A 24,564-nucleotide genomic window follows, 5' to 3' on the forward strand; every position below is an offset into this window, starting at 1 on the left:
GTTTCCCCGAGGCGTACAGAAAGGGAGGGTGGTAGGAAGGATGGAGGTGGTAGTTGGTGGATGAGGGTGGGGGTGACGGGTGAGGAAAGTCTCTAGATGATCGTGATGCCACCTGCGGTATGCAGCCACGGAAGGGTCGCCGCTGCGAGTGCTGCTCTCTGGGGCTGTTGTTCAATGTCGCAGCCAGGATGGTATTGCTGCCTGCAGGTGGAGCGGGATTACCCCGGGAAAATGATGGAGGACAGGGACGGTGGTGGTAGTCCCCGTTGGCGCCACAGCGCTTAGCGCCGGCAAAATGAGAGGCAGAGGCAGGGGCTTCGGTTCCAGATATTTTACTCACAGTTTGTCTTAGTGCTGCCCCAGAGTACTGGTCCCTGCCACAATGGGCTCCAGCCGATTCTGGATCGATAGGTAGAAGGTCGATACCAGTGTCACAGCCAGTGAGCCCTTCCTCCTTTGATGCTCTAAGTATTGGATCCCCATGGCGTGAAGCACTTGGGGATCCCGGTGTCAGTTAAAGGGGTTGTCCGACATAACAAAAATGTTTGAGTTTAAGCTAATCTGTCCTGTATTGTCATATAAATCACCCCTACATTGTTATTTTCTGTTTTCTAACTTTTGTTCCTCTTGAATTCACCCTTTATTCTCTGCAGCTTCTTGTTTACATTCAGCTCCAGCAAACATGACCACTTCCTGTGCAAAACCTCAGTCAGAGCTGGCACCGCCCGGCCTCAGTGTCTAGCCCCACCCCAGTGTCCAGCCGCACCCTCTGCCCACCCCCTGCACACACATTCCCTGTCAGTATATTCTGCCCCAGCACTGAGCTCTCATCACTACACGGCAGATCACTACAGGGCAGGACACTGCAGGGCAGCACATTACAGGACACTACAGGACAGGACACTACAGGGCAGCACATTACAGGACAGGACACTACAGGGCAGCACATTACAGGACACTATAGGACAGATCACTACAGGGCAGCACATTACAGGACACTACAGGACAGGACACTACAGGGCAGCACATTACAGGACACTACAGGGCAGCACATTACAGGACACTACAGGACAGGACACTACAGGGCAGCACATTACAGGACACTACAGGGCAGGACACTACAGGACAGGACACTACAGGGCAGCACATTACAGGACACTACAGGACACTACAGGGCAGCACATTACAGGACACTACAGGACAGGACACTACAGGGCAGCACATTACAGGACACTACAGGACAGGACACTACAGGGCAGCACATTACAGGACACTACAGGACAGGACACTACAGGGCAGCACATTACAGGACACTACAGGATAGGACACTACAGGGCAGCATATTACAGGACACTACAGGACAGGACACTACAGGGCAGCACATTACAGGGCACTACAGGACAGATCACTACAGGGCAGCACATTACAGGACACTACAGGACAGGACACTACAGGGCAGCACCTTACAGGACACTACAGGGCAGCACATTACAGGACACTACAGGACAGGACACTACAGGGCAGCACATTACAGGACACTACAGGGCAGGACACTACAGGACAGGACACTACAGGGCAGCACATTACAGGACGCTACAGGACACTACAGGGCAGCACATTACAGGACACTACAGGGCAGCACATTACAGGACACTACAGGACAGGACACTACAGGGCAGCACATTACAGGACAGGACACTACAGGGCAGCACATTACAGGACACTACAGGACAGGACACTACAGGGCAGCACATTACAGGACAGGACACTACAGGGCAGCACATTACAGGACACTATAGGACAGATCACTACAGGGCAGCACATTACAGGACACTACAGGACAGGACACTACAGGGCAGCACATTACAGGACACTACAGGGCAGGACACTACAGGGCAGGACACTACAAGACACTACAGGGCAGCACACTACAGGGCAGGGCACTACAGGGCAGCACATTACAGGGCAGCACATTACAGGACACTACAGGACAGGACACTACAGGGCAGCACATTACAGGACACTACAGGGCAGGACACTACAGGGCAGGACACTACAGGGCACTACAGGGCAGCGCATTACAGGGCAGCACACTACACGGCAGCGCACTGCAGGGCAGCGCACTACAGGGCAGGGCACTACAGGGCAGGGCACTACAGGGCAGCGCACTACACTACAGCATTGCAAATAACAGCCCCACATCGGGCTCTGCACCCCACACCACATCAGGCTCTGCACCCCACACCACATCAGGCTCTGCACCGCATACACACACATCGGTCTGTGCACCGCATACACAAACATACATACACACACACATCGGGCTGTGCAACACACACACACACACACACACCCACCCACCCATAGGGAGTACACACTCACCCGTCATCGGTCCCCGCCGCTCCTGCACGTTCGCGCGCTGTCTGTGCTCTAGACATATCAGCACAGTGGTGACGTCACCGCTGTGCTGAAGAGAGCTCAGACAGCGTGTAAGATGAGAAGCTGCGCTGCTTCTCATCAGCACTTTCAAATGTACCGGCATCGGTGATCTGTGATGCCGGTATATTTGAATGTGTGATCCTGAGCAGGGGGGCCGGTGCTGGAGCTGACACCATGGCAGCCGCCGCCAGGCCCCGCCGCCAGGTCATGGACCCCCACAGCAGTGCAGGGGGAGGTGCGGGGGAATGTGTGGGAGGGTGCAGGGAAGGGGGCGGGGCTCATCGCACTGTACAGCCCAGCAGGGAGGCGACATGCTGTTTCCACATTTGCGTGTCAACATGGCCCTGCCCATGTAGACATGAAATGACCGGAAGCAGCAAAATCGCGGCAGGAGCGGTCACATGACCACTCTGAGCCGGGGGAGAGGGGCTGACAGCAGGGCAGGTAAGTGGTCTCTATCTACTTACCTGCCCCAATGTAGCCCAATAGGGAAATAATAAAAAAAAGCAAATTAAGCCGGATAACCCCTTTAAGTGTCCCGTCCTGTATGTTGATAGCGCGGTTCCGATGTGGGGCTAGCCGAAGACTTTGGCCCCGGATTCTATGTGCTATTTGGCTCCAGGAAAATGTGACAGGTCTGGTGGCTTTCAAGCCAGTTCCTGTGACCCTTGCAAAATTGGTAGATAACTTAAAGTATATCTGCCCTGGGGTCTGTACCCCGAAGAGTCGGTCCTGTGGAAGCAGCCGCCTGCTTCACCCCAGTGACCGTGTGTAGACTCCTTGGCTCATGGAGCTGCTGTCCAGCACGTCCACTCAGCTGTGTCTGCAGCTACACTCCCCATTGCGTGTGTTGTCGGTTCAGGAAGCTGTTGCCCCCAGCCGCTGCCACCATTGCGTGTGTTGTCGGTTCAGGAAGCTGTTGCCCCCAGCCGCTGCCACCGGCTGGTTCACTACTCTCACTAGGTCAACCTGTTTCCCTCCCGTGTGCTCCTAACTTCCCCTGATGGCTGCCTATCCCTGACCTTGGGTCCCGGTTCAGTGGATCCGGGGAGCCCCTGGTGCGGAGGCATCCTATAAACCCAAACTGATATAGTGACCCCCTACTTTAACCCGACCCTTGCCCAGTCCCCACTGGGGAGAGCAACCTTACCGTGTAAGTGTGTGTTTTTGTGGTGTAACTGGCATCGACCTTCGTTAGACCCAGGATAGGTACTACACCCTAAGTAAGGTGCAGTACCCTGTGGCGCCTGAAGCCGCAGGGGCGCCACAAACACACATGGGAAAACTGCTGTAGGACGATTATTGTTTCTTACACATAAATTGATAACATTTAGATGGATTCAGACGACCCTAAGACAAAACGTGATTAACAAAGTCATTACTACAGGACGGTATGAGAAGGGGATTTATTCTAAAAGAAACTCTGGAGCCAAAAATGAGAAAATCTGGGCCCCGGGGCTGGAGACTTCGGGCTTCCAGCGTGTCAGTACGAGACGGGGTCTTTGTCCCTGGAGCTTCTCTACTCGGTATAATGAGACTCACTGATCTTATTCATATAAAAAGCGTCTGAGTAAAATAGAAACTGCCTAATATGAGGAGCTTGTCTGATCTATAAGTCATTGTATAAAGAGCTATAGAGACAGCGCTATACTTCTGTATAACATATGTGATGTCGCTGTAGCCCTAGTATTTCTGTACATGTTGTCTCTGTATATTCTTACACAAGCATTATGGATTGGGAAACCGTGGAAATGGAAGAGGGGCATTTTACTGTAATTTTTGTTAAAAAAAATCATTAATATGATACTTTATCCCACCATTTTTGTTGTGCACTCAAAATAAAATTTGTAGTTTAAAAAAGAATTAAAAATCATAGAAAATGTAATCAAGGACCTCGTGTGGAGAAATAAACAGCTGAGGAAAGGAAAGAAAAGGACAAAGAGGTCATACTGTCTACATTAAAAATAAAAAAAAACCCAGAAGATAAGCTTAAATTGTTATGTCAGGCCTTACAGAGTTATAATGGATATACAGCACTTTTGGGGAAAACATAGCAAACAGTTAAAGCTTTGTTTGTGAGAAATTGCAGTAATAAGAGTATTGTATCCAAGATATTTAAGGCCATAATGAGGGAACAGGTTGGGCGACCTCTGCTCCTATTCCTCCTTATTACTCCTATGATTCCTGTGATACGGTCAAGGCCTCCAGTACTAGACGCAGCAAAGCAACCCCATAGCATTATGGATCCTCCACCATGCTTAGAGGTTGTTAGGGTGTTATTTTCCTTAAAAGCTTCATTGCACCATCTACAAACAAACTGTTGCTTTGCAATGCCTAAAAGGTCTATTTTTGTATCATATGTCCACAGAACATTTTCCCGGAAGGAGTGCAGTTTCTCAATATACTTTTGGCAAAGATCAGTCTTTCCTTTTTATGTTTTTTCTTCAGCAATGGTTCCTTCCTTGGCTTTGCCCAAAAAGCTCTGCTTGGTTTAGTATGTGGCGTATGGTACTTGTTGAAACCATTATCCGAGAATGTTCCAAGTTGTCCTTCAGGTCTTTGAATGTTTGACAAGGTGGTTTTTCCTCTATTTGCACCAACCTTCAAATACATCTCTTGTAAATTTTACTCTCTTCCCCATGCCCAGGGAGGCTCTTGATGGTTTCATGCTTGGCAATCTTCTTAATAACATTTTACACTGTTGAAACTGGGATACCAAGGTCTTTGGAGATGGCCTTACACCCTTTGGAAGTCTTGTGTTTGCAATTAATAGCAGTTTTGATGTCCTCAGACAGCTCCTTTGTCTTCACTATTGTGAGAAAAGAACAGGGCCTAATATGTGGCTTTTTAAAATACTAAAGTCATTATTCATTGGCTAATTCATGTCACATGGGCACTGACAATTTATCACAGGTGATTCTCATTTGAAATTTACCACATGTGAGTCAAAATGTGTATCCATACTAATTTAATGTAAAGGGTGCCAATACCAGTGTCACAACAGCTTTATGTTTTTTAACTTTTCCTTCCCATTGTTTTATGTTTTAAATTGTTGTTTATCATTTTCTCTTTTGTATTTAACATGAGTGCTCTATACAAAAAAGCTGTTTCACTTGATTTATTTTTTTCAGGAGATATTCCACATTATGTACTTCAACTTCTTGGGTGTCAATAATGATGAGCAAGACTGAATATGATTTCTCCCCATGTGAATTTTTTTTAGTGGTAAACAAATTATAAATTTCAATTAAACCATTTCTCACCTTCTAGGTATGATAATGGCTTCAACCATTGTGAGTTTTGTGATGTTAAAAATGATGCACTTGTGTAAAGTATTTCCTTCATTCTAATCACAAGGGTTTCGCCCCTGTATGATGTCTTTGGTGTTTAGCAAAATTTTATTGATCTGCAAAACATTTCTCACATTCTGAACATGAAAATGGCTTCACCTGTGTGTGATTTCTATGATGTATAACAAAATTTGATTTATTTGCAAAATATTTCCCGCATTCTGAACATGAAAAGGGTTTCTCCCCTGTGTGAATTCTTTTGTGTTTAGCAAGAGTTGATTGACCTGCAAAACGTTTCTCGCATTCTGAACATGAAAAGGGTTTCTCCCCTGTGTGAATTCTTTTGTGTTTAGCAAGAGTTGTTTGACCAGCAAAAGGTTTCCCACATTCTGAACATGAAAAAGGTTTCTCTCCTGTGTGAGTTCTCTGATGCATAACAAGATTGGATTTATGTACAAAACATGTCCCACATTCTGCACATGAAAAAGGCTTCTCCCCTGTGTGAATTCTTTTATGTTTAGCAAGAGTTGATTGAACTGCAAAACGTTTCCCACATTCTGAACATGAAAAAGGATTCTCTCCTGTGTGAGTTCTCTGATGCATAATAAGATTGGATTTACGTGCAAAACATGTCCCACATTCTGCACATGAAAAAGGCTTTTCCCCTGTGTGAGTTCTCTGATGTGTAACAAGATGTGATTTTTGGTTAAAACATTTCCCACATTCTGAACATAAATATGGCTTCTTTTCTGTGTGAGTTCTCTGGAACATAACAGACTCTGAAGAAAATCTTTTCTCCCCTCTGTGAATTTTTTTATGGATTTTTCCATATTCTGAAGTTGAAAACAGCTTCTTTGCTGTAAGAGCACTTTGATTTGTAATGCCTCTTTTGTGACATTTATTTTTCTTAATAGACTGTGATAAATCAGAAGATTGGACTTGTTTAAAAGAATCAAATGATAGATCTTTGCTGTGAAGGGATGATGGTGTATCTGGAATAGAGGCATTCACTTCAGTTATATCTTGTGTGATATCAAGGTCATCTGATTTAAAAATTGAAGATGTCAGTTGTGCCTCTAATCTCCTCGTACAGACATCTGCCAAGAACAAAAATTATTTTTAATAATATATTCAAAGTTAAGGATATAAATTTATAAAATAGCTTGTAATGCCATTACTGGCATCCCCGCAGTTTTACACGCCCGGCCGTCCAATGGTGGCTTCCATGTCCACAGTCCCTGCCACAGTCTTTCAGGACCTACAATATGCCAGGCAGGTCTCCTGGGAGTGTGCTTAAATCATTTGTGCTCCTCTTACTAAAGGGTCAGTGTACCCTAACCCAGCCTCTCAACTTATGTCTAAGAGGCACTAGGAATTTAAGGCATCCTCCCTCTATGAGAGGTGCTTGGGCAACGTGGTCTATCCTTAGATACGGGTTGCTAGTTGTCAGTTTCTGTTCTATTTGCTGAGTCTTAGGCTATATGCGCATGCTGATGTTTTTGCATATCTCAAAAAATCTTAATTACTTACCAGTAATGGGATTTTCAGAAGCCCATGACAGCACCACCTGAGAGATAGGTTCCGCCCACATCAGGACAGGAAACCCACTGATAAAAAGGCGGTACCTCTCCTCCACATCAGTAGGTTTACAGAGCCAGAGAGGACCAACAAAACACAAACAAAAATGTTAATCACACCACCACCAAAGGAATACACCATTAACTCTAACACTCCCCGAAGGGTGCCCATAACCAGTGAATAGGGGGGGAACTAAGGGTGCTGTCATGGGCTTCTGAAAATCCCATTACCGGTAAGTAATTAAGATTTTCCCTTTCGCCCATGACAGCACCACCTGAGAGATTCTAGAGACCAATCACCTTAGGGAGGGACCACCGCCTGTAATACCCGTCTACCAAGAAGGGTCGGCCATGGAGAACAAGTCAAGTCTATAGTGACAGAAAAAGGTAGAGGAAGAGGATCAAGTGGCGGCCCTGCATATATGATCAATAGACATTAGTTTCCATCAGGACAGGAAACCAAACTGATGTGGAGGAGAGGTACCGCCTTTTTATCAGTGGGTTTCCTGTCCTGATGTGGGCGGAACCTATCTCTCAGGTGGTGCTGTCATGGGCGAAAGGGAAAACGCTGCGTTTCTGGACACAAAAAACACAAAAAACGCACCCGCGGCAAAAACGCATCGGTAAAAACGCTGCGTTTTTTATTGCGTTTTTGGCTGTGTTTTGCTGCGTTTTTGATCATTGCGTTTTGCTGCGTTTTTCCAATGCATTGCATGGGTGGAAAACGCAGAAAAGAATTGACATATTCAGGTGTTTTTTCACCTTAAAAACACGGCTTAAAAAAAGCAGGTTGCGGACAGCAAAAAGAAAAAGTCATAGACTTTGCTGGGGAAGCAAAGTCATGCAGTTTTAAGCTCAAAAACACACCACAAAAACACGGTAAAAAACACAACGTGCGCACATAGCCTTATGCTGTGTGTTCGATCATGTGTCTGTATCCTGGTATCCGCTTTGCCCAGGAAATATGCTGCATGTATCTGTATCACCTGTGCCTGCCGTATCTGCTGTACCTGTCGTTTCAGCTGTCAAATCTGCTTAGGCCAGATGTCAAATCTGCACCCAACCACATCAGTGACTGTCAGTATCCAATCCCCGCTGCTGCAGTACCAGGACTCCCCGGAGTAGCACCTGGCATCTACCTTCCAACAAAAGCCTAATCTCACCATCAAACGCTCTAGTGAAGCTGAGGTAGCCGCTTAGATACACCCCTCCTGGTTGAGACGATACTGCGGTCCAGTGGGCCCACTCCCATTTGCACCGGCAATCATAACAGTTTGCCCAGGCCATGGCTCCCACTGGCTCCAGAACTCCTCAGCTCGCAGGTATGCAGCAAGAGAACGTCCATCAATGGGAACAAAAAGACCGGATCCTGTTAGTGGACACCCGTTTGCAAGCCTTCTGTCCAGCACAAACCTATCCTCATCATCAGAGGCTCTAGTGAAGATGAGGTAGTTGCTTAGTTATGCACTTTCTGGTTGATTCAGTGCTGTGGCCTAGTGGGTCACTCTCGCTTGCACACGCGTGTATAACATAGCTAAAGAAATTACAAGTTATATAAATTGTAATTACCGTATTTTTAGGACTATAAGACGCACCAGACCATAAGACGCACCCTGGTTTTAGAGGACGAAAATAAGAAAATAAAATTTTACGCAAAAAATGTGGTCATGACACACTGTTATGGGGCGATAATCTGCTGCTGACACTGTTATGGGGGTAATGTCCCCAAATTCTCTACTAGGGTACCCCATCCTGGTAATGATCCTCCTGCCTTGTATATATATATGTCCCTCATACTGGTATAGCCCCATCTTGCTATATACTGCCATCCTGGTATGTGCCCCCATCCTGGTATGTGCTCCCATCCTGCTATATACGCCATCATCCTGCTATATACGCCATCATCCTGCTCATATACCCCCAATCATCCTGCTCATATATCCGCCATCATCCTGCTCATATATTCCCCATCATCCTGCTCATATACCCCCCATCATCCTCCTGATATACCCCCATCATCCTGCTATATGTCCTGCATCCTGTGGCACACAGAAAAAAAATAAACGTTCATACTCCCCTTTCCTCGCTCCACGCAGCATCGCTCCTCCTCCTGTCTGTGCCGGCAGTGCTGTGGGAGCCGGCCACGATCCCTGCAGCATCGAGATGTCCTCCTGTCTGTGCCGGCGCGGCTGTGGGGACACGTGCGCACAGCGATGACGTCATCGCGGTGAGCACCGCTAGTCTCCACACAGCGCGGCCGGCAGACAGGAGGACATCGCGATGCTGCAGGGATTGTGGCCGGCTCCCACAGCGCTGTCAGCAGACAGGAGGACATCGTGGTGCTGCAGGGGAATGGTGAGTACACTGATTCACTGCACCTCGTGCTGATGATGACGCGCGGAGGGCAGTGAATACAGCCGCACATGATCACTCCAGGCTGTAGTTGCCAGGGGTGATCACGGCCGGCTCTTTACTATGCGCGCACCTCTCGCCCATCACCCCGCCCACCTGTCAGCACCGGCTTAAGCGCTGAGAGATGGGCGGGAGGATGGGCGTGCATATGTAAGGAGCGGGCCCACGTGGTCACGGCAGACGCTGCTGCTGCCTGCTCGTGCCCCCGATGACCCGCTCCATCACAGCACCCTCATTCCCAGCAGCCATGCCCCACATTCAGACCATAAAACGCTCCCCCCACTATCCCCCAACATTTGGGGGGAAAAAAAGTGCGTCTTATAGTCCGAAAAATACGGTATTTATACAAGAAAACCATTTACAATCTCACAGTAGTCCTCAGAGCAGGAACCAGTAGGCCATGATGTTCAACCCTCTATGTTCATTTTGCTTCTCGTATATTGGAATAATAAGCCATCAAATAATATTTTGTAGGATAAAATTATACCAAACTGCTTCTCTATCAGTGGAAAAATGGAGGATTTCCACAATGGTTGTAGCTGAAAGACTCTTGATAACAAAGAGACATGGTTTCTTAATCCAATCCAGCAAATCCCAAAGCCAAATATCCTAGATGCTTCTCAGCCTTGCAGTGTACCCAGACACTGTCACTATCCACATGTTTGGCATTGCCACAGGGAAGAACCCACATAAATATTCACAGTTTGTCTCGTGGAACACAAGCTGGCCACTATGTGTTGGCCACTAAAATGGTAGATTTGCAATTTTCACTCTGCAACATCCACTCCATGCTAATTTCCAGAGTCATTTAGTCTAAAGCAGAATACGGTAAATGCTATTTACTGACTATATGTTGTGGCTTCACTATTTGTTTTAAGAGCATCCAATGCAATGTTTGATCACTTCTAATTCTTTTACATTTTTGGAGAATTTCAGTTGTTTTTAAATAAATGCAAAACAAATGAACCTCACATTACAGCTAAGATAAAGTAGAGTATGCCACAGAAAATAAATCTCAGACACTGGGTTCAGATTCAGCATTACAAAGGTGTTACCATGTAAAGTGATAGATGTCAGATTGGAGAAATGGGGCCCGGATAGGAGCAGAAAACTGGCTGCAGTGGAAAGCCATGAAATAAGAGCGGCTTTGGTACTAACTACTATAGAGGGAGGGGAGCCAGCACGATCTCAAAATGGCATGCATCATATAAAAAGTGCTAATTCACAGATTTATTCCAACTGTACTATAATAAAAAAATGAGATTTTTAGCAAATAATTGATCAATTTTTTGAGCCACCCCTGCCACGTCACGGCAAAGCTCAATAGGGGGATCCTACACTATGTTATGTATTTCATGTGCCATGCGGCCTCCTAGATAAAATTAAAAGCAGAACCTAATGGAGCACACATACCTGTAAACTGTATATAACCGCTTCCATGTTGCAAAAGAGGTAATAATGGATAAAGGGCAGCCCAGGTCCCAGCATGTGGAGCAAGCTCTACACATACCAGGACTATATCAGAACTGACCTTCCCAGTGCCAGACAGCAACCATTGATAAAGGCGGAAATGAAATACATAATATAGAGTAGAACCCCCCCTATTGAGATTTGCTGTGACGTTGGCAGGGGTAGCTCAAAAAATTGATCAGTTATTTGCTAAAAATCTCATTTTATTATAGTACAGTTGGAATAAATCCGTGAATTAGCAATTTTTACATGATGCATGGATTTCAGATCATGCTGGCTCCCCTTTCTCTGTTACAACCACTATAGAGATAACTGTGACTATAGAAAATAACATATTTACTAAAATGACCGCCCTCCACCACGACAGCGTTCACCGTCAGTGATTTAGTAACTAGAGGTGACACATCTGGAGTAATTACAGTATGTCGCTCGGGGGCTCTCGGCAATCCAAACTATTGTAGGGACCAATATTTTCTGACAGATGCGATTCCTGAAGACATATTAGACATGCTCCAGTACAATAGTGACAGAACTAAAATATATAAATAAAATATCAAATTTTTATTGAAAAGCACATAAAAAAACAGTCATGCAAAGAATATAAAATCAGGACAGGGATACACCCTAATAGCAGCAATACAGGGGACAGTACAAGTAAAACCATATATAATACTATGAAAAAACAATATAGTGCATGGAATAGTAAAATACAGGGCCTATGGAGAACTGAAACTGTATTAAGTGTGCCAGTGCAAAAAGAATCCCCAAAATACACTGTGAATATCAACATATGTAAGGTCTAAGGGACAATCGTAAAATAAGCGCAATGATATAATAGCAAGTGGGTATTAAATGAATACCTTAGTAGATGGTCAAAATATTCTGCAAGCTGCTGACCCCGACGTATGTTTCGTCTGCAAGTAACTTGCTCGGGGGGTGCTATTTCTTTTTTTTATGTAATTTTCAATAAAAATGTGATATTTTATTCATATATGTTGGTTGTATCACTATTTTCGTTTTGGTGGTTCTGCCTACACCTCTTGGGGAATTTTTGATTTGCACATTCACTTACTGTGACTAAAAACAGAGTTTTTGATTTTTGATGCTTGAGTACAAGTTTTTTTTTATAGTGAACATTTGTGGAATTCTAAACAAACAAAATATCTTTCAGGCTCTTGAAGGTAAAAATATCAGAACTTTGTGTTAATTACTTTCCTTTTTTTCATTCTAATTATATTGTGGAAATCACGTGGGTGGGCTGCCCGGCCTCCATGTACCCTCTATGGGATAATTCAACCCTATCAGCACATTCAGCAGAAGGGACAGAAGAAAGATCCATCAATAAGATGCCAAAAAACTAGGAAGATGGAGTCATTGTTCTAAATGTGAGAAACAATAGGAATCTTGTATTTATGATACTTATTAATGGCGAAAAAAATATAATAAATGATATTACAAAGCAAGCTTTCCAGACTACTGAGGTCTCTTTATCAACTACAAGATTATTATTTTGTTTCTCCCACTGAGAGCAATCAATCTTTATTCACCTGGAGAACACGGCACCAAACTAAGAATTTAGGAGGTCACCAGCATCATTGCCCTCCGCTTTCTCTTAGGGGTCCACCATACTGATTAGATTCTTCTTCCCATGATTTTCTAAGTTCTCTGCACATTCTACGTACACTGTCATTTGGCTTTGCAGATAGGAAATCTGGGCAGCTTGGGTGGAGGAGCATGTGGTGGTCTAGCAGCAGAATGGTGACCATTTTCTATGGCCGGACTACAACCCTGATAAAGCAGCCACAGCCGGTGACTGAGAAGAATCTGTGACTTCTCTGCATTTAGTGGTCACTACTCACCTGGGCGGTTATCTGTAGGAATCTCCTCTTTACTCCGCTCATCACCCCTCACATATGTCTCTGTAGTATTAATATGGGGCAGATCTTCACCCTGAAACAAATATTGTAAAAGTCACAGACAGATGGAGAAGTCCCATCTATGATCAGCTCTAATCCTGCCATCTCCACCGCTCTCATTACACAAGTATAACATATATAATACTGGAGGATAAAACAAGACTGAGCACAAGACCTTCACAGACTGTCTACACATCATAGGGGGATTTCATGGCTCCTTCTCTCCATCTACCTGATGATCCTGAGGAACATCGGGATCTTCTTGTTTACAGTCCTGTGGGAGAAGAGGACGGGGACATCTCTCTGGTGTTGTCCTCTTACTGGATAGAACTGGAGGAGACACATACAGGGACTGAATTCATTCCTTACATACAGATAATTATAGGCCGTGTGTATTTAGTCCTGTCTATTACCTGGTGATGTGAGGGGCTGGGGAACCGCCATCATGACGTCCTTGTACAGATCTTTGTGTCCTTCTAAATACTCCCACTCCTCCATGGAGAAATAGACGGTGACGTCCTGACACCTTATAGGAACCTGACACATACAATGATACCGTCACCCCCGATCCCTTCATAGCGTTACTGTATAATGTCCCAGCATTCCCAGCAGTGTCACCTCTCCAGTCAGCAGCTCAATCATCTTGTAGGTGAGTTCTAGGATCTTCTGGTCATTGATGTCCTCATGTATCGGGGGGTGAGGTGGAGGCCCCATGATTGGGCTCAGGGGTCTTCCCCATCCCTCAGACACAGGGGCCTGACAGCGCTCACTAGAGGTCTTCTTCACTACTGTGTAATCCTGGTTATGGAGAGACACAGTAATAAATCTCACTCCAGACATTTCCAGAGTCCTCACCTCTCCAGTTCTGTCCATCTGTTATTCCCATAGATAAGAATGATGTAATGTGACGTCATCAGAATCTCTCACCTCTCCAGTAAGCCGGAAGAGGATCTCTAGGGTGAGGTGTAATATCCTCTCCGCCATCTTGTCCCTGTCCATATCCATCCTTCACGGGGCAATCAGGAGAATTCTCTTCTATAGAAGATCTCCACTGAGAGGATCCGATATTGTAGAGACCTGAATGGGGAGAAGATGACGATGTAACATGATAAAGAATGCGCTGTAATAATACAATTAATAGAGATAATAAGGGGAAACAAATGAGGAGAACATTCTGGGGGAACAGTATACTGTGTGAGGATAGAAAGGGGCCGAGGACTGAGGGCAGAAAGGGGCCGAGGACTGAGGGAAGAAAGGGGCCGAGGACCGAGGGCAGAACGGGGCCGAGGACCGAGGACAGAAAGGTGCCGAGGACCGAGGACAGAAAGGTGCCGAGGACCGAGGGCAGAAAGGGGCCGAGGACTGAGGGCAGAAAGGGGCCGAGGACCGAGGGCAGAAAGGGGCCGAGGACCGAGGGCAGAAAGGGGCCGAGGACCGAGGGCATAAAGGGGCCGAGGACCGAGGGCATAAAGGGGCCGAGGACCGAGGGCATAAAGAGGTCGAGAACTGAGGGCAGAAAGGGGCCAAGGACCGAGGGCAGAAAGGGGTCGAGGACCGAGGGCAGAAAGGGGTCTAGGACCGAGGGCAGAAAGGGGTCGAGGACCGAGGGCAGAAAGGGGTCGAGGACCGAGGGCAGAAAGGGGTCGAGGACTGAGGGCAGAAAGGGGTCGAGGACCGAGGGCAGAAAGGGGTCGAGGACCGAGGGCAGAAAGGGGTCTAGGACTGAGGGCAGAAAGGGGTCGAGGACTGAGGGCAGAAAGGGGCCGAGGACCGAGGGCAGAAAGGGGCCGAGGACCGAGGGCAGAAAGGGGCCGAGGACCGAGGGCAGAAAGGGGCCGAGGACCGAGGGCAGAAAGGGGCCGAGGACCGAGGGCAGAAAGGGGCCGAGGACCGAGGGCAGAAAGGGGCCGAGGACCGAGGGCAGAAAGGGGCCGAGGACCGAGGGCAGAAAGGGGCCGAGGACTGAGGGCAGAAAGGGGCCGGGGACTGAGGGCAGAAAGGAGCCCAGGACTGAGGGCAGAAAGGGGCCGAGGACTGAGGGTAGAAAGGGGCCGAGGACTGAGGGCAGAAAGGGGCCGAGGACTGAGGGTAGAAAGGGGCCGAGGACTGAGGGTAGAAAGGGGCTGGGGACTGAGGGCAGACGGGTTTCCTCACTTCCAGCCTCTCATAGATGGGGCGTTTGTATCTATCAGAGGAAAAGGAACAAAAACCTCACAATTCATAGAAATCAGCGAGAGAAAAACTCCAAGAAAGTCTCAGAGCTGAAGGAGTTAATGCCGCCTGCCCCAGTAATGGGGAATCTCCACACACCTCCACCTGCAGAGCCGCACACTAGATATATAATACCCTGCACCTACCTCCACCTGCAGAGCCGCACACTAGATATATAATACCCTGCACCTACCTCCACCTGCAGAGCCGCAGACTAGATATATAATACCCTGCACCTACCTCCACCTGCAGAGCCGCACACTAGATATATAATACCCTGCACCTACCTCCACCTGCAGAGCCGCACACTAGATATATAATACCCTGCACCTACCTCCACCTGCAGAGCCGCACACTAGATATATAATACCCTGCACCTACCTCCTCCTGCAGAGCCGCACACTAGATATATAATACCCTGCACCTACCTCCACCTGCAGAGCCGCACACAGATATATAATACCCTGCACCTACCTCCACCTGCAGAGCCGCACACTAGATATATAATACCCTGCACCTACCTCCACCTGCAGAGCCGCACACTAGATATATAATACCCTGCACCTACCTCCACCTGCAGAGCCGCACACTAGATATATAATACCCTGCACCTACCTCCACCTGCAGAGCCGCACACTAGATATATAATACCCTGCACCTACCTCCACCTGCAGAGCCGCACACTAGATATATAATAACCTGCACCTACCTCCACCTGCAGAGCCGCACACTAGATATATAATACCCTGCACCTACCTCCACCTGCAGAGCCGCACACTAGATATATAATACCCTGCACCTACCTCCACCTGCAGAGCCGCACACTAGATATATAATACCCTGCACCTACCTCCACCTGCAGAGCTGCACACTAGATATATAATACCCTGCACCTACCTCCACCTGCAGAGCCGCACACTAGATATATAATACCCTGCACCTACCTCCACCTGCAGAGCCGCACACTAGATATATAATAACCTGCACCTACCTCCACCTGCAGAGCCGCACACTAGATATATAATACCCTGCACCTACCTCCACCTGCAGAGCCGCACACTAGATATTTAATACCCTGCACCTACCTCCACCTGCAGAGCCGCACACTAGATATATAATACCCTGCACCTACCTCCTCCTGCAGAGCCGCACACTAGATATATAATACCCTGCACCTACCTCCTCCTGCAGAGCCGCACACTAGATATATAGTACCCTGCACCTACCTCCACCTGCAGAGCCGCACACTAGATATATAATAACCTGCACCTACCTCCTCCTGCAGAGCCGCACACTAGATATATAATACCCTGCACCTACCTCCACCTGCAGAGCCGCACACTAGATATATAATACCCTGCACCTACCTCCATCTGCAGAGCCGCACACTAGATATATAATAACCTGCACCTACCTCCTCCTGCAGAGCCGCACACTAGATATATAATACCCTGCACCTACCTCCACCTGCAGAGCCGCACACTAGATATATAATACCCTGCACCTACCTCCACCTGCAGAGCCGCACACTAGATATATAATACCCTGCACCTACCTCCACCTGCAGAGCCGCACACTAGATATATAATACCCTGCACCTACCTCCACCTGCAGAGCCGCACACTAGATATATAATACCCTGCACCTACCTCCACCTGCAGAGCCGCACACTAGATATATAATACCCTGCACCTACCTCCACCTGCAGAGCCGCACACTAGATATATAATACCCTGCACCTACCTCCACCTGCAGAGCCGCAGACTAGATATATAATACCCTGCACCTACCTCCACCTGCAGAGCCGCACACTAGATATATAATACCCTGCACCTACCTCCACCTGCAGAGCCGCACACTAGATATATAATACCCTGCACCTACCTCCACCTGCAGAGCCGCACACTAGATATATAATACCCTGCACCTACCTCCACCTGCAGAGCCGCACACTAGATATATAATACCCTGCACCTACCTCCTCCTGCAGAGCCGCACACTAGATATATAATACCCTGCACCTACCTCCACCTGCAGAGCCGCACACTAGATATATAATACCCTGCACCTACCTCCTCCTGCAGAGCCGCACACTAGATATATAATACCCTGCACCTACCTCCACCTGCAGAGCCGCACACTAGATATATAATAACCTGCACCTACCTCCACCTGCAGAGCCGCACACTAGATATATAATACCCTGCACCTACCTCCACCTGCAGAGCCGCACACTAGATATATAATAACCTGCACCTACCTCCACCTGCAGAGCCGCACACTAGATATATAATACCCTGCACCTACCTCCACCTGCAGAGCCGCACACTAGATATATAATACCCTGCACCTACCTCCACCTGCAGAGCCGCACACTAGATATATAATAACCTGCACCTACCTCCACCTGCAGAGCCGCACACTAGATATATAATACCCTGCACCTACCTCCACCTGCAGAGCCGCACACTAGATATATAATACCCTGCACCTACCTCCACCTGCAGAGCCGCACACTAGATATATAATACCCTGCACCTACCTCCACCTGCAGAGCCGCACACTAGATATATAATACCCTGCACCTACCTCCACCTGCAGAGCCGCACACTAGATATATAATAACCTGCACCTACCTCCACCTGCAGAGCCGCACACTAGATATATAATACCCTGCACCTACCTCCACCTGCAGAGCCGCACACTAGATATATAATACCCTGCACCTACCTCCACCTGCAGAGCCGCACACTAGATATATAATACCCTGCACCTACCTCCACCTGCAGAGCCGCACACTAGATATATAATACCCTGCACCTACCTCCACCTGCAGAGCCGCACACTAGATATATAATACACTGCACCTACCTCCACCTGCAGAGCCGCACACTAGATATATAATACCCTGCACCTACCTCCACCTGCAGAGCCGCACACTAGATATATAATACCCTGCACCTACCTCCACCTGCAGAGCCGCACACTAGATATATAATACCCTGCACCTACCTCCACCTGCAGAGCCGCACACTAGATATATAATACCCTGCACCTACCTCCACCTGCAGAGCCGCACACTAGATATATAATACCCTGCACCTACCTCCTCCTGCAGAGCCGCACACTAGATATATAATACCCTGCACCTACCTCCACCTGCAGAGCCGCACACTAGATATATGGCTGCTCTGTGCTTACAGGACCTGTGATGATGTCACATGGAGGGGAGGAGTCAGGGGTCACATGATCAGCTCCTCAGTGTAATCCTATATTGGCGTGCACACACTGGATGAGGTGCGGTGTCAGTGGACGGTTATAGTAAACCCCTGTTGCGTATGTATGTGACCCCTGTTGCGTATGTATGTGACCCCTGTTGCGTATGTATGTGACCCCTGTTGCGTATGTATGTGACCCCTGTTGTGTATGTATGTGACCCCTTCACACTCTTATTTCAATCTTTGCTAAATTGAATTCTTTATTGATAAGTTGAGGTGAGGAGAAGATTTGTTGAGCAACTTTAGAAGAAAAACGTTTGGACCTGATCAGTCTTGATCACAAGTCGCTGAAAATGTGTGTATGACATATATGGAGCAGAGCCGCATGTGTACGATGTGTACGGGACAGAGCCATGTGTGCATTATTATTTTATTATTATTTATTTATAGAGCACCATTAATTCCATGGTGCTGTACATGAGAAGGGGGTTACATACAGAATACATATATAAGTTACAATAGACAGACTAGTACAGAGGGAAGAGGGCCCTGCCCTTGCGGGCTTACATGCTATAGGATATTGGGGAGGAGACAGTAGGTTGGGCGGCAGCCCTGCACGGTGGTGGGGCGGCAGCTCTGGTGGTGGTGGTGAAGCAGTGGAGTCATTGAAGGTTATAGGCATTTCTGAACAGATGAGTTTTCAAGTTCTATTTGAAGTTTGCAAGGGTAGGGGATAGTCTGACATGTTGAGGCAGCGAGTTCCAGGAGACTGGGGATGCTCGGGAGAAGTCTTGGAGGCGGTTGCGTGAGGAGTGAATGAGAGAGAAGGAGATCTTGGGAGGACCGGAGATTACGTTTTGGAGTGTAGCGAAAGATTAGTTCAGAGATATACGGAGGAGACAGATTATGGATGGCTTTGTAGGTCCGTGTTAGTGTTAGTTTGAATGGGATACGATGGAAGGTTGGGAGCCAATGGAGGGATTTGCAGAGAGGAGAAGCGGGGTGGTATTGAGGAGAGAGGTGGATCATTCGGGCAGCAGAATTAAGGATGGACTGGAGTGCATGATGTGTATGTAGTGGTGCCGTGGGTGCATAACGTGTATGTAGCTGAGCCGTGTGTACACAACATATATGTAGCAGATACCCTCTTTTACCACTTTACTAATCCCCAAAACACCCGTACAGGTTCGACATAATCCACCCAAGGTCCCATGAAGCTTCAAGCTCTGCTATATGTAGTCACAGCACATGATCATGGCACATAACCGCCCGCTATGAGGTTCAGGTAGAAACTGAGCAGCGATCAGTGGTGACGTCACTCAGGTTAGCCACGGCCACAGCTGGAGGTTCTCTTGTGTCTTGTTGTCTTGTGACCGCAGGTAACTTAACCTCAGATGACTTCAGTGACCTCACCTGAATTTATTCACCGCTCATCACACGACTCACTCTGTCTCTGCCTGAACATCACAGTGTACATAGGAAATACTGTGGATATAAGCACAGAATAGGGTCTTACCAGGTAAGGTAACAGATAAGTAAAGGTAATTTCATTCACCTATTAGGGTTGTACCAGTCACGACTCCTAAACGCACTTAAAAGATGGCGACAGCCGCAGCCCTGGAAAACGAATTCAGTGCAGCGTCCCACGCTGGACCAGGTCCGGACCTTCCTTCCATAATAGTCGGAATCTCCCTCAGCTTTTCGCTCACAACAGCCTTCGGGACACTTTGCTTTTTGGGCAGGTTTCCTCTCACCCAGACTTTCGTGGCTCTCTCCTCCGGCAGCTTTCCTGTCAGAGTTTTGTTTCCTGCTCTTGCCTAGAAAGTCTTGCTGCTGGGATCCACCTTTGGGGGTGCGGATTTTCCTTCTTGCCACACCCCACCTGGGGTTGACCGACAGTCACCAATGCTCCCGGGGGTGGGCCACACTTTTGCGCCATTGTGCTGTGACTCCGCCCACGCTGGGCCCGCCGCTCTTCCAAAGCGACCAGCGCCATTTTAGTTCTTTTCATGCACACATCACGAAGGGCTTTCTTTCTCTTTTTCTTAACTCTCACCGAGCAGGTCACATTAAAGCACGGAAGTTGATCCTGCTGACTACGCCAAGATGTGCGAGGCACGGGGCAGGCCGTAGTGTTGTGAATGTCAGTTATGCTTTGGCTGCTGGGAGGCTCCCTCTTGCGGCCAGGAATGGTTTGGACATAGACCAGGTGTGTTGAGCAATGGGCGTTTCCATTGCTAACTCTCTGCTTATTTAAATCCTGGTCTGATAGCAGGCTATGCCAGATGTCAGTTGTTCTTTGTTCACCAGCCTGCTTCATTCTGCTCCACACCACATCTACCCCAGATAAGTGATTTGCTCTTTATTTGTTGTTTGGTTCTTTTACTCTTATCTGAGTTTGTCATTTGCTGTGGTTGTTTTCAGTTTATTTGCATGCAGGGATCTTCCCTCTCAGTTGCTTAGCTGGGAAACTCCCTGCAGTTGTTTGGAGCATTGCTCCTAATAGTCCATGTGTTTGTAGCTTTTTGAATTTGTAATGATTTCTGTTTTCTGTTCATTGGTATGACAAGAGCGCCTGGTATAGGACGGAGTGCAGATCGTGCGATCTGAGGGCCTTTTTGTACTATCAGGAATTTGGAATTTTGCAGGGTTTTTCTCTGGCCACCATCAGCCCCTTTCCTGTCCTTTCCTATTTTAGTTAGTGGGGGCCTCACCTTTTGCTAATCCTATCATCTATCTGTGTATTGTGTTTTCCTATATCACCGCAGTCTTTGAATGTGGGGGGCTTGCTATTCTTTATCTAATTTCTGAGGCAGAGAGTTATTCATCTTTCCTTCCTTTAGTATAGCTAGTTCTCCGGCTGGGTTCGCGGTGCACAGGATGTTAGTTCACCCCTCGGCTACTTCTAGTTGTGATGGTTAGTATGGGGATGGCGGCCAAATTAGTTGCCAATGCTCTTGTCACCTTTTACCAATGATTTATGGTGGTCTTCCATGGTTCCGGATCATAACACCGTAGTAGTCGTGCTTGCAGGGGTCAGCCAGCCGCAGCGCAGCCGCTCGCTAATTCCATACCTCCCGCTGCCACATCACATACAGGATCACTCCCAACTTGCCCGCTCCACACTTCAGTCATTTTCAAAGGACATAAACAAGACGCCATATCATTTGAATTCATCAACTTGTCTTTACTTCCTTTCTTCATTTCAATTAGAATTCCACTTCTTTCCTTCACAACATTTGTTAACGTCTAGGCTACACGGTCACCGTATTCAGACCCATGGGGGTTCCCTCCAGACTCCATCTCGTAAATGAATTTAGTGGCCGACCATCTTCCTTGCACCTGGGTTCTGTAAGATACCGCTAGGCCCCTCAGTTCCCCGTTTGACGTCACTTTGGCGTTGACCTGATCATATAGTCTCTTAAGCCTTCCGTTCCCTCCCACAGGGATGCTTGAAGAATAGCTAGGAATAGCTTATAGCATTTTTAACTCCTCGATCACTGCCTAGGTCAATAACAAGCGTGTCCTTCTGTTTGAGGGCGCTACTGACTTCAGTCTCGCTGGGGACTTCGTAGGGAAATACACTTCCAGGAACACGGCCACCAGCCCAATCACCGGACTATACCCCAAGCACAGGGGACGTGACTAGACTGTTCTCCAACTTGTCGGCCTCCCATGTATCCATGATGCAGAAATCAGTCTCAATGTTGGCATTATCTTTTCTACTTCTCCTTTGGGACTTACCTATCCCTTTCCCTCTAACTGACCTACTGCATACGGCATACTGTATGATCATTGAGCCAGACTGCCACCTGGTGGCGACCCACACACAGTACTATGCATTGAAATACAATATACTAAACCCCTCAGTGTGCCGCAGTTGTGCAGGGGTGGCCTATCCCTGACTCCCTACAGGTGAATGAGCTGAGGTGAGGTCACTGACGTCACCTGAGGTCAAGTCACCTGCAATCACAAGTGGAGGACCGTGGGAACCTCCATCTGTGGCCACGGCTAACCTAAGTGACTTTACCACCGATTGCTGCTCAGTCTCTGCCTGAACCTCATAGCTGGCAGTCATGTGCCATGATCACGCTGTGACTTTACATGTAGCAGAGCTTGAATCATCGTGGGACCTCGTGTGGATTACGTTGGAGATGCACAGGTGTTTTGGGGATTAATAAAGTGGTATCTGCTACATACACATTGTGCACACACGGCACCGCTACATACACATCATGCACACATGGCTCCGCTACATAGACATAGTACACACATAGCACAGTTCCATACACATCGTACACATGCGGCTCTACTCCATATACTTCGTACACACATATTCAGCGACTTGTTCTCAAGATCGATCAGGTCCAAACGTTTTTATTTGAAAGTCGCTCAACAAATCTTCTCCTCACCTGAACTTTTCAATAAAGAATTCAATGAAGCAAAGATTGAAATAACAGTGTGAAGGGGTCGCATACATACGCAATAGGGGTCACATACATACGCAACAGGGGTCACATACATACGCAACAGTGGTTTACTATAACCGTCTACTGACACTGCGCCTCATCCAGTGTGTGCACCACAAGAAAAAGATGCGATCAACCATCTTGATAATTATATAAAGATTTTATTATCATAAATAGGTGCAGGGTGAATAAGATAACGCATACAAAAAGGGGTGCACAATCCCGCGGGTGCACTAATCAAAATTGATATTAATATGAAAGAGGGGGGAGATTGGCAGTCACTATAAATAACATTATTAAGTATATAGTGATAGCATATCATTTGACAATTGTCATATCATGCTTTAAATCATATACCAAAACCTGGCACCATACCCCTCAATAATATGGCAATGATAGTAGTTCAATCCTAACAATGCACACTGCGTCCAGTGCGCAAGAGCATTATATGAGGATAATGGACACTTACCAATATATAACAATGCACACTGTGTCCAGTGCAAGAGCATTATACGAGGATAATGGGCACTTACCAATAAATAACAATGCACACTGCATCCAGTGCGCAAGAGCATTATATGAGGATAATGGACACTTACCAATATATAACAATGCACACTGCGTCCAGTGCAAGAGCATTATATGAGGATAATGGGCACTTACCAATAAATAACAATGCACACTGCGTCCAGTGTGCAAGAGCAATATATGAGGACTAGAAGGTGGCCCGATTCTACGCATCGGGTATTCTAGAATTTACGTATTGTGTAGTTAATGTATGATTTTTGTTTATATATATATATATATATATATATATATATATATATATAGATGTTGTTGTGTGTAGTTACCAAGTGTTTGTGTAGGGGCTGTACATGTTCTGGGTGTTGTCTGGGTGTAGCGGGGGGTGAGAGCGGTGCTGTTTGTGTGTTGCGTTGTGTGTCGTTATTTGTGGAGCGCTGTGTGTCTGTATCGTTGTGTATGTGTGTTGCGCGGTTTGTGTGGGTGTAGTGTGTGTGTGTTTTGGAGGGAGGTATGTTTTGTGCAATGTGTGTGTTGTGCGGTATGTGCGTAAATTTGTGTGTGCCGCGGTGTTTGTGTGTTGGGTGTTGTGTGTGTGCGGCGTTGTCTGTGTGTGTGGGTGTCTGTGTAGGGCGGTGCTTGTGGTTCCCAGTGTGTGTGTGGTGTGTTGTGCAGTGCGTGTGTGGCAGTGTGTGTGTGTGTGTGTTTTGGGGGGAGGTGTGCACCCCCCATCGTGGTCCACCCCCCATCGTGCTCCATCCCCCATGCTGCGCACCCCCCATCGTGCTCCATCCCCCATGCTGCGCACCCCCCATCATGCTCCATCCCCACTCCCCATTGTGCTCCATCCTCCATGCTGCACATTCCCCATCGTGCTCCATCCCCCATGCTGCGCATTCCCCATCGTGCTCCATCCCCCATGCTGCGCATTCCCCATCGTGCTCCATCCCCCATGCTGCGCACTCCCCATCGTGCTCCATCCCCCATGCTGTGCACCCCCCATCGTGCTCCATCCCCCATGCTGTGCACCCCCCATCGTG

The 24,564-nt window shown here is 47.4% G+C and overlaps 1 protein-coding gene across 1 annotated transcript; it reads right to left on the reverse strand.

The window, feature by feature from the left end:
- Positions 1-3,845: 3,845 nt before the first annotated feature.
- LOC142261672 (uncharacterized) lies at positions 3,846-22,218 on the reverse strand. The gene is made up of 3 exons (XM_075332137.1): positions 22,159-22,218; positions 13,048-13,138; positions 3,846-6,826 (listed from the first exon to the last, which is right to left on the reverse strand). Exons 1-3 carry the CDS (start codon positions 22,216-22,218, stop codon positions 5,838-5,840), a joined length of 1,140 nt encoding a protein of 379 aa, XP_075188252.1. The 3' UTR covers positions 3,846-5,837.
- Positions 22,219-24,564: the final 2,346 nt, after the last annotated feature.

The sequence above is a fragment of the Anomaloglossus baeobatrachus genome, unplaced genomic scaffold, assembly GCF_048569485.1.
Source record: "Anomaloglossus baeobatrachus isolate aAnoBae1 unplaced genomic scaffold, aAnoBae1.hap1 Scaffold_2374, whole genome shotgun sequence".
Lineage (NCBI taxonomy): Eukaryota > Metazoa > Chordata > Amphibia > Anura > Aromobatidae > Anomaloglossus > Anomaloglossus baeobatrachus.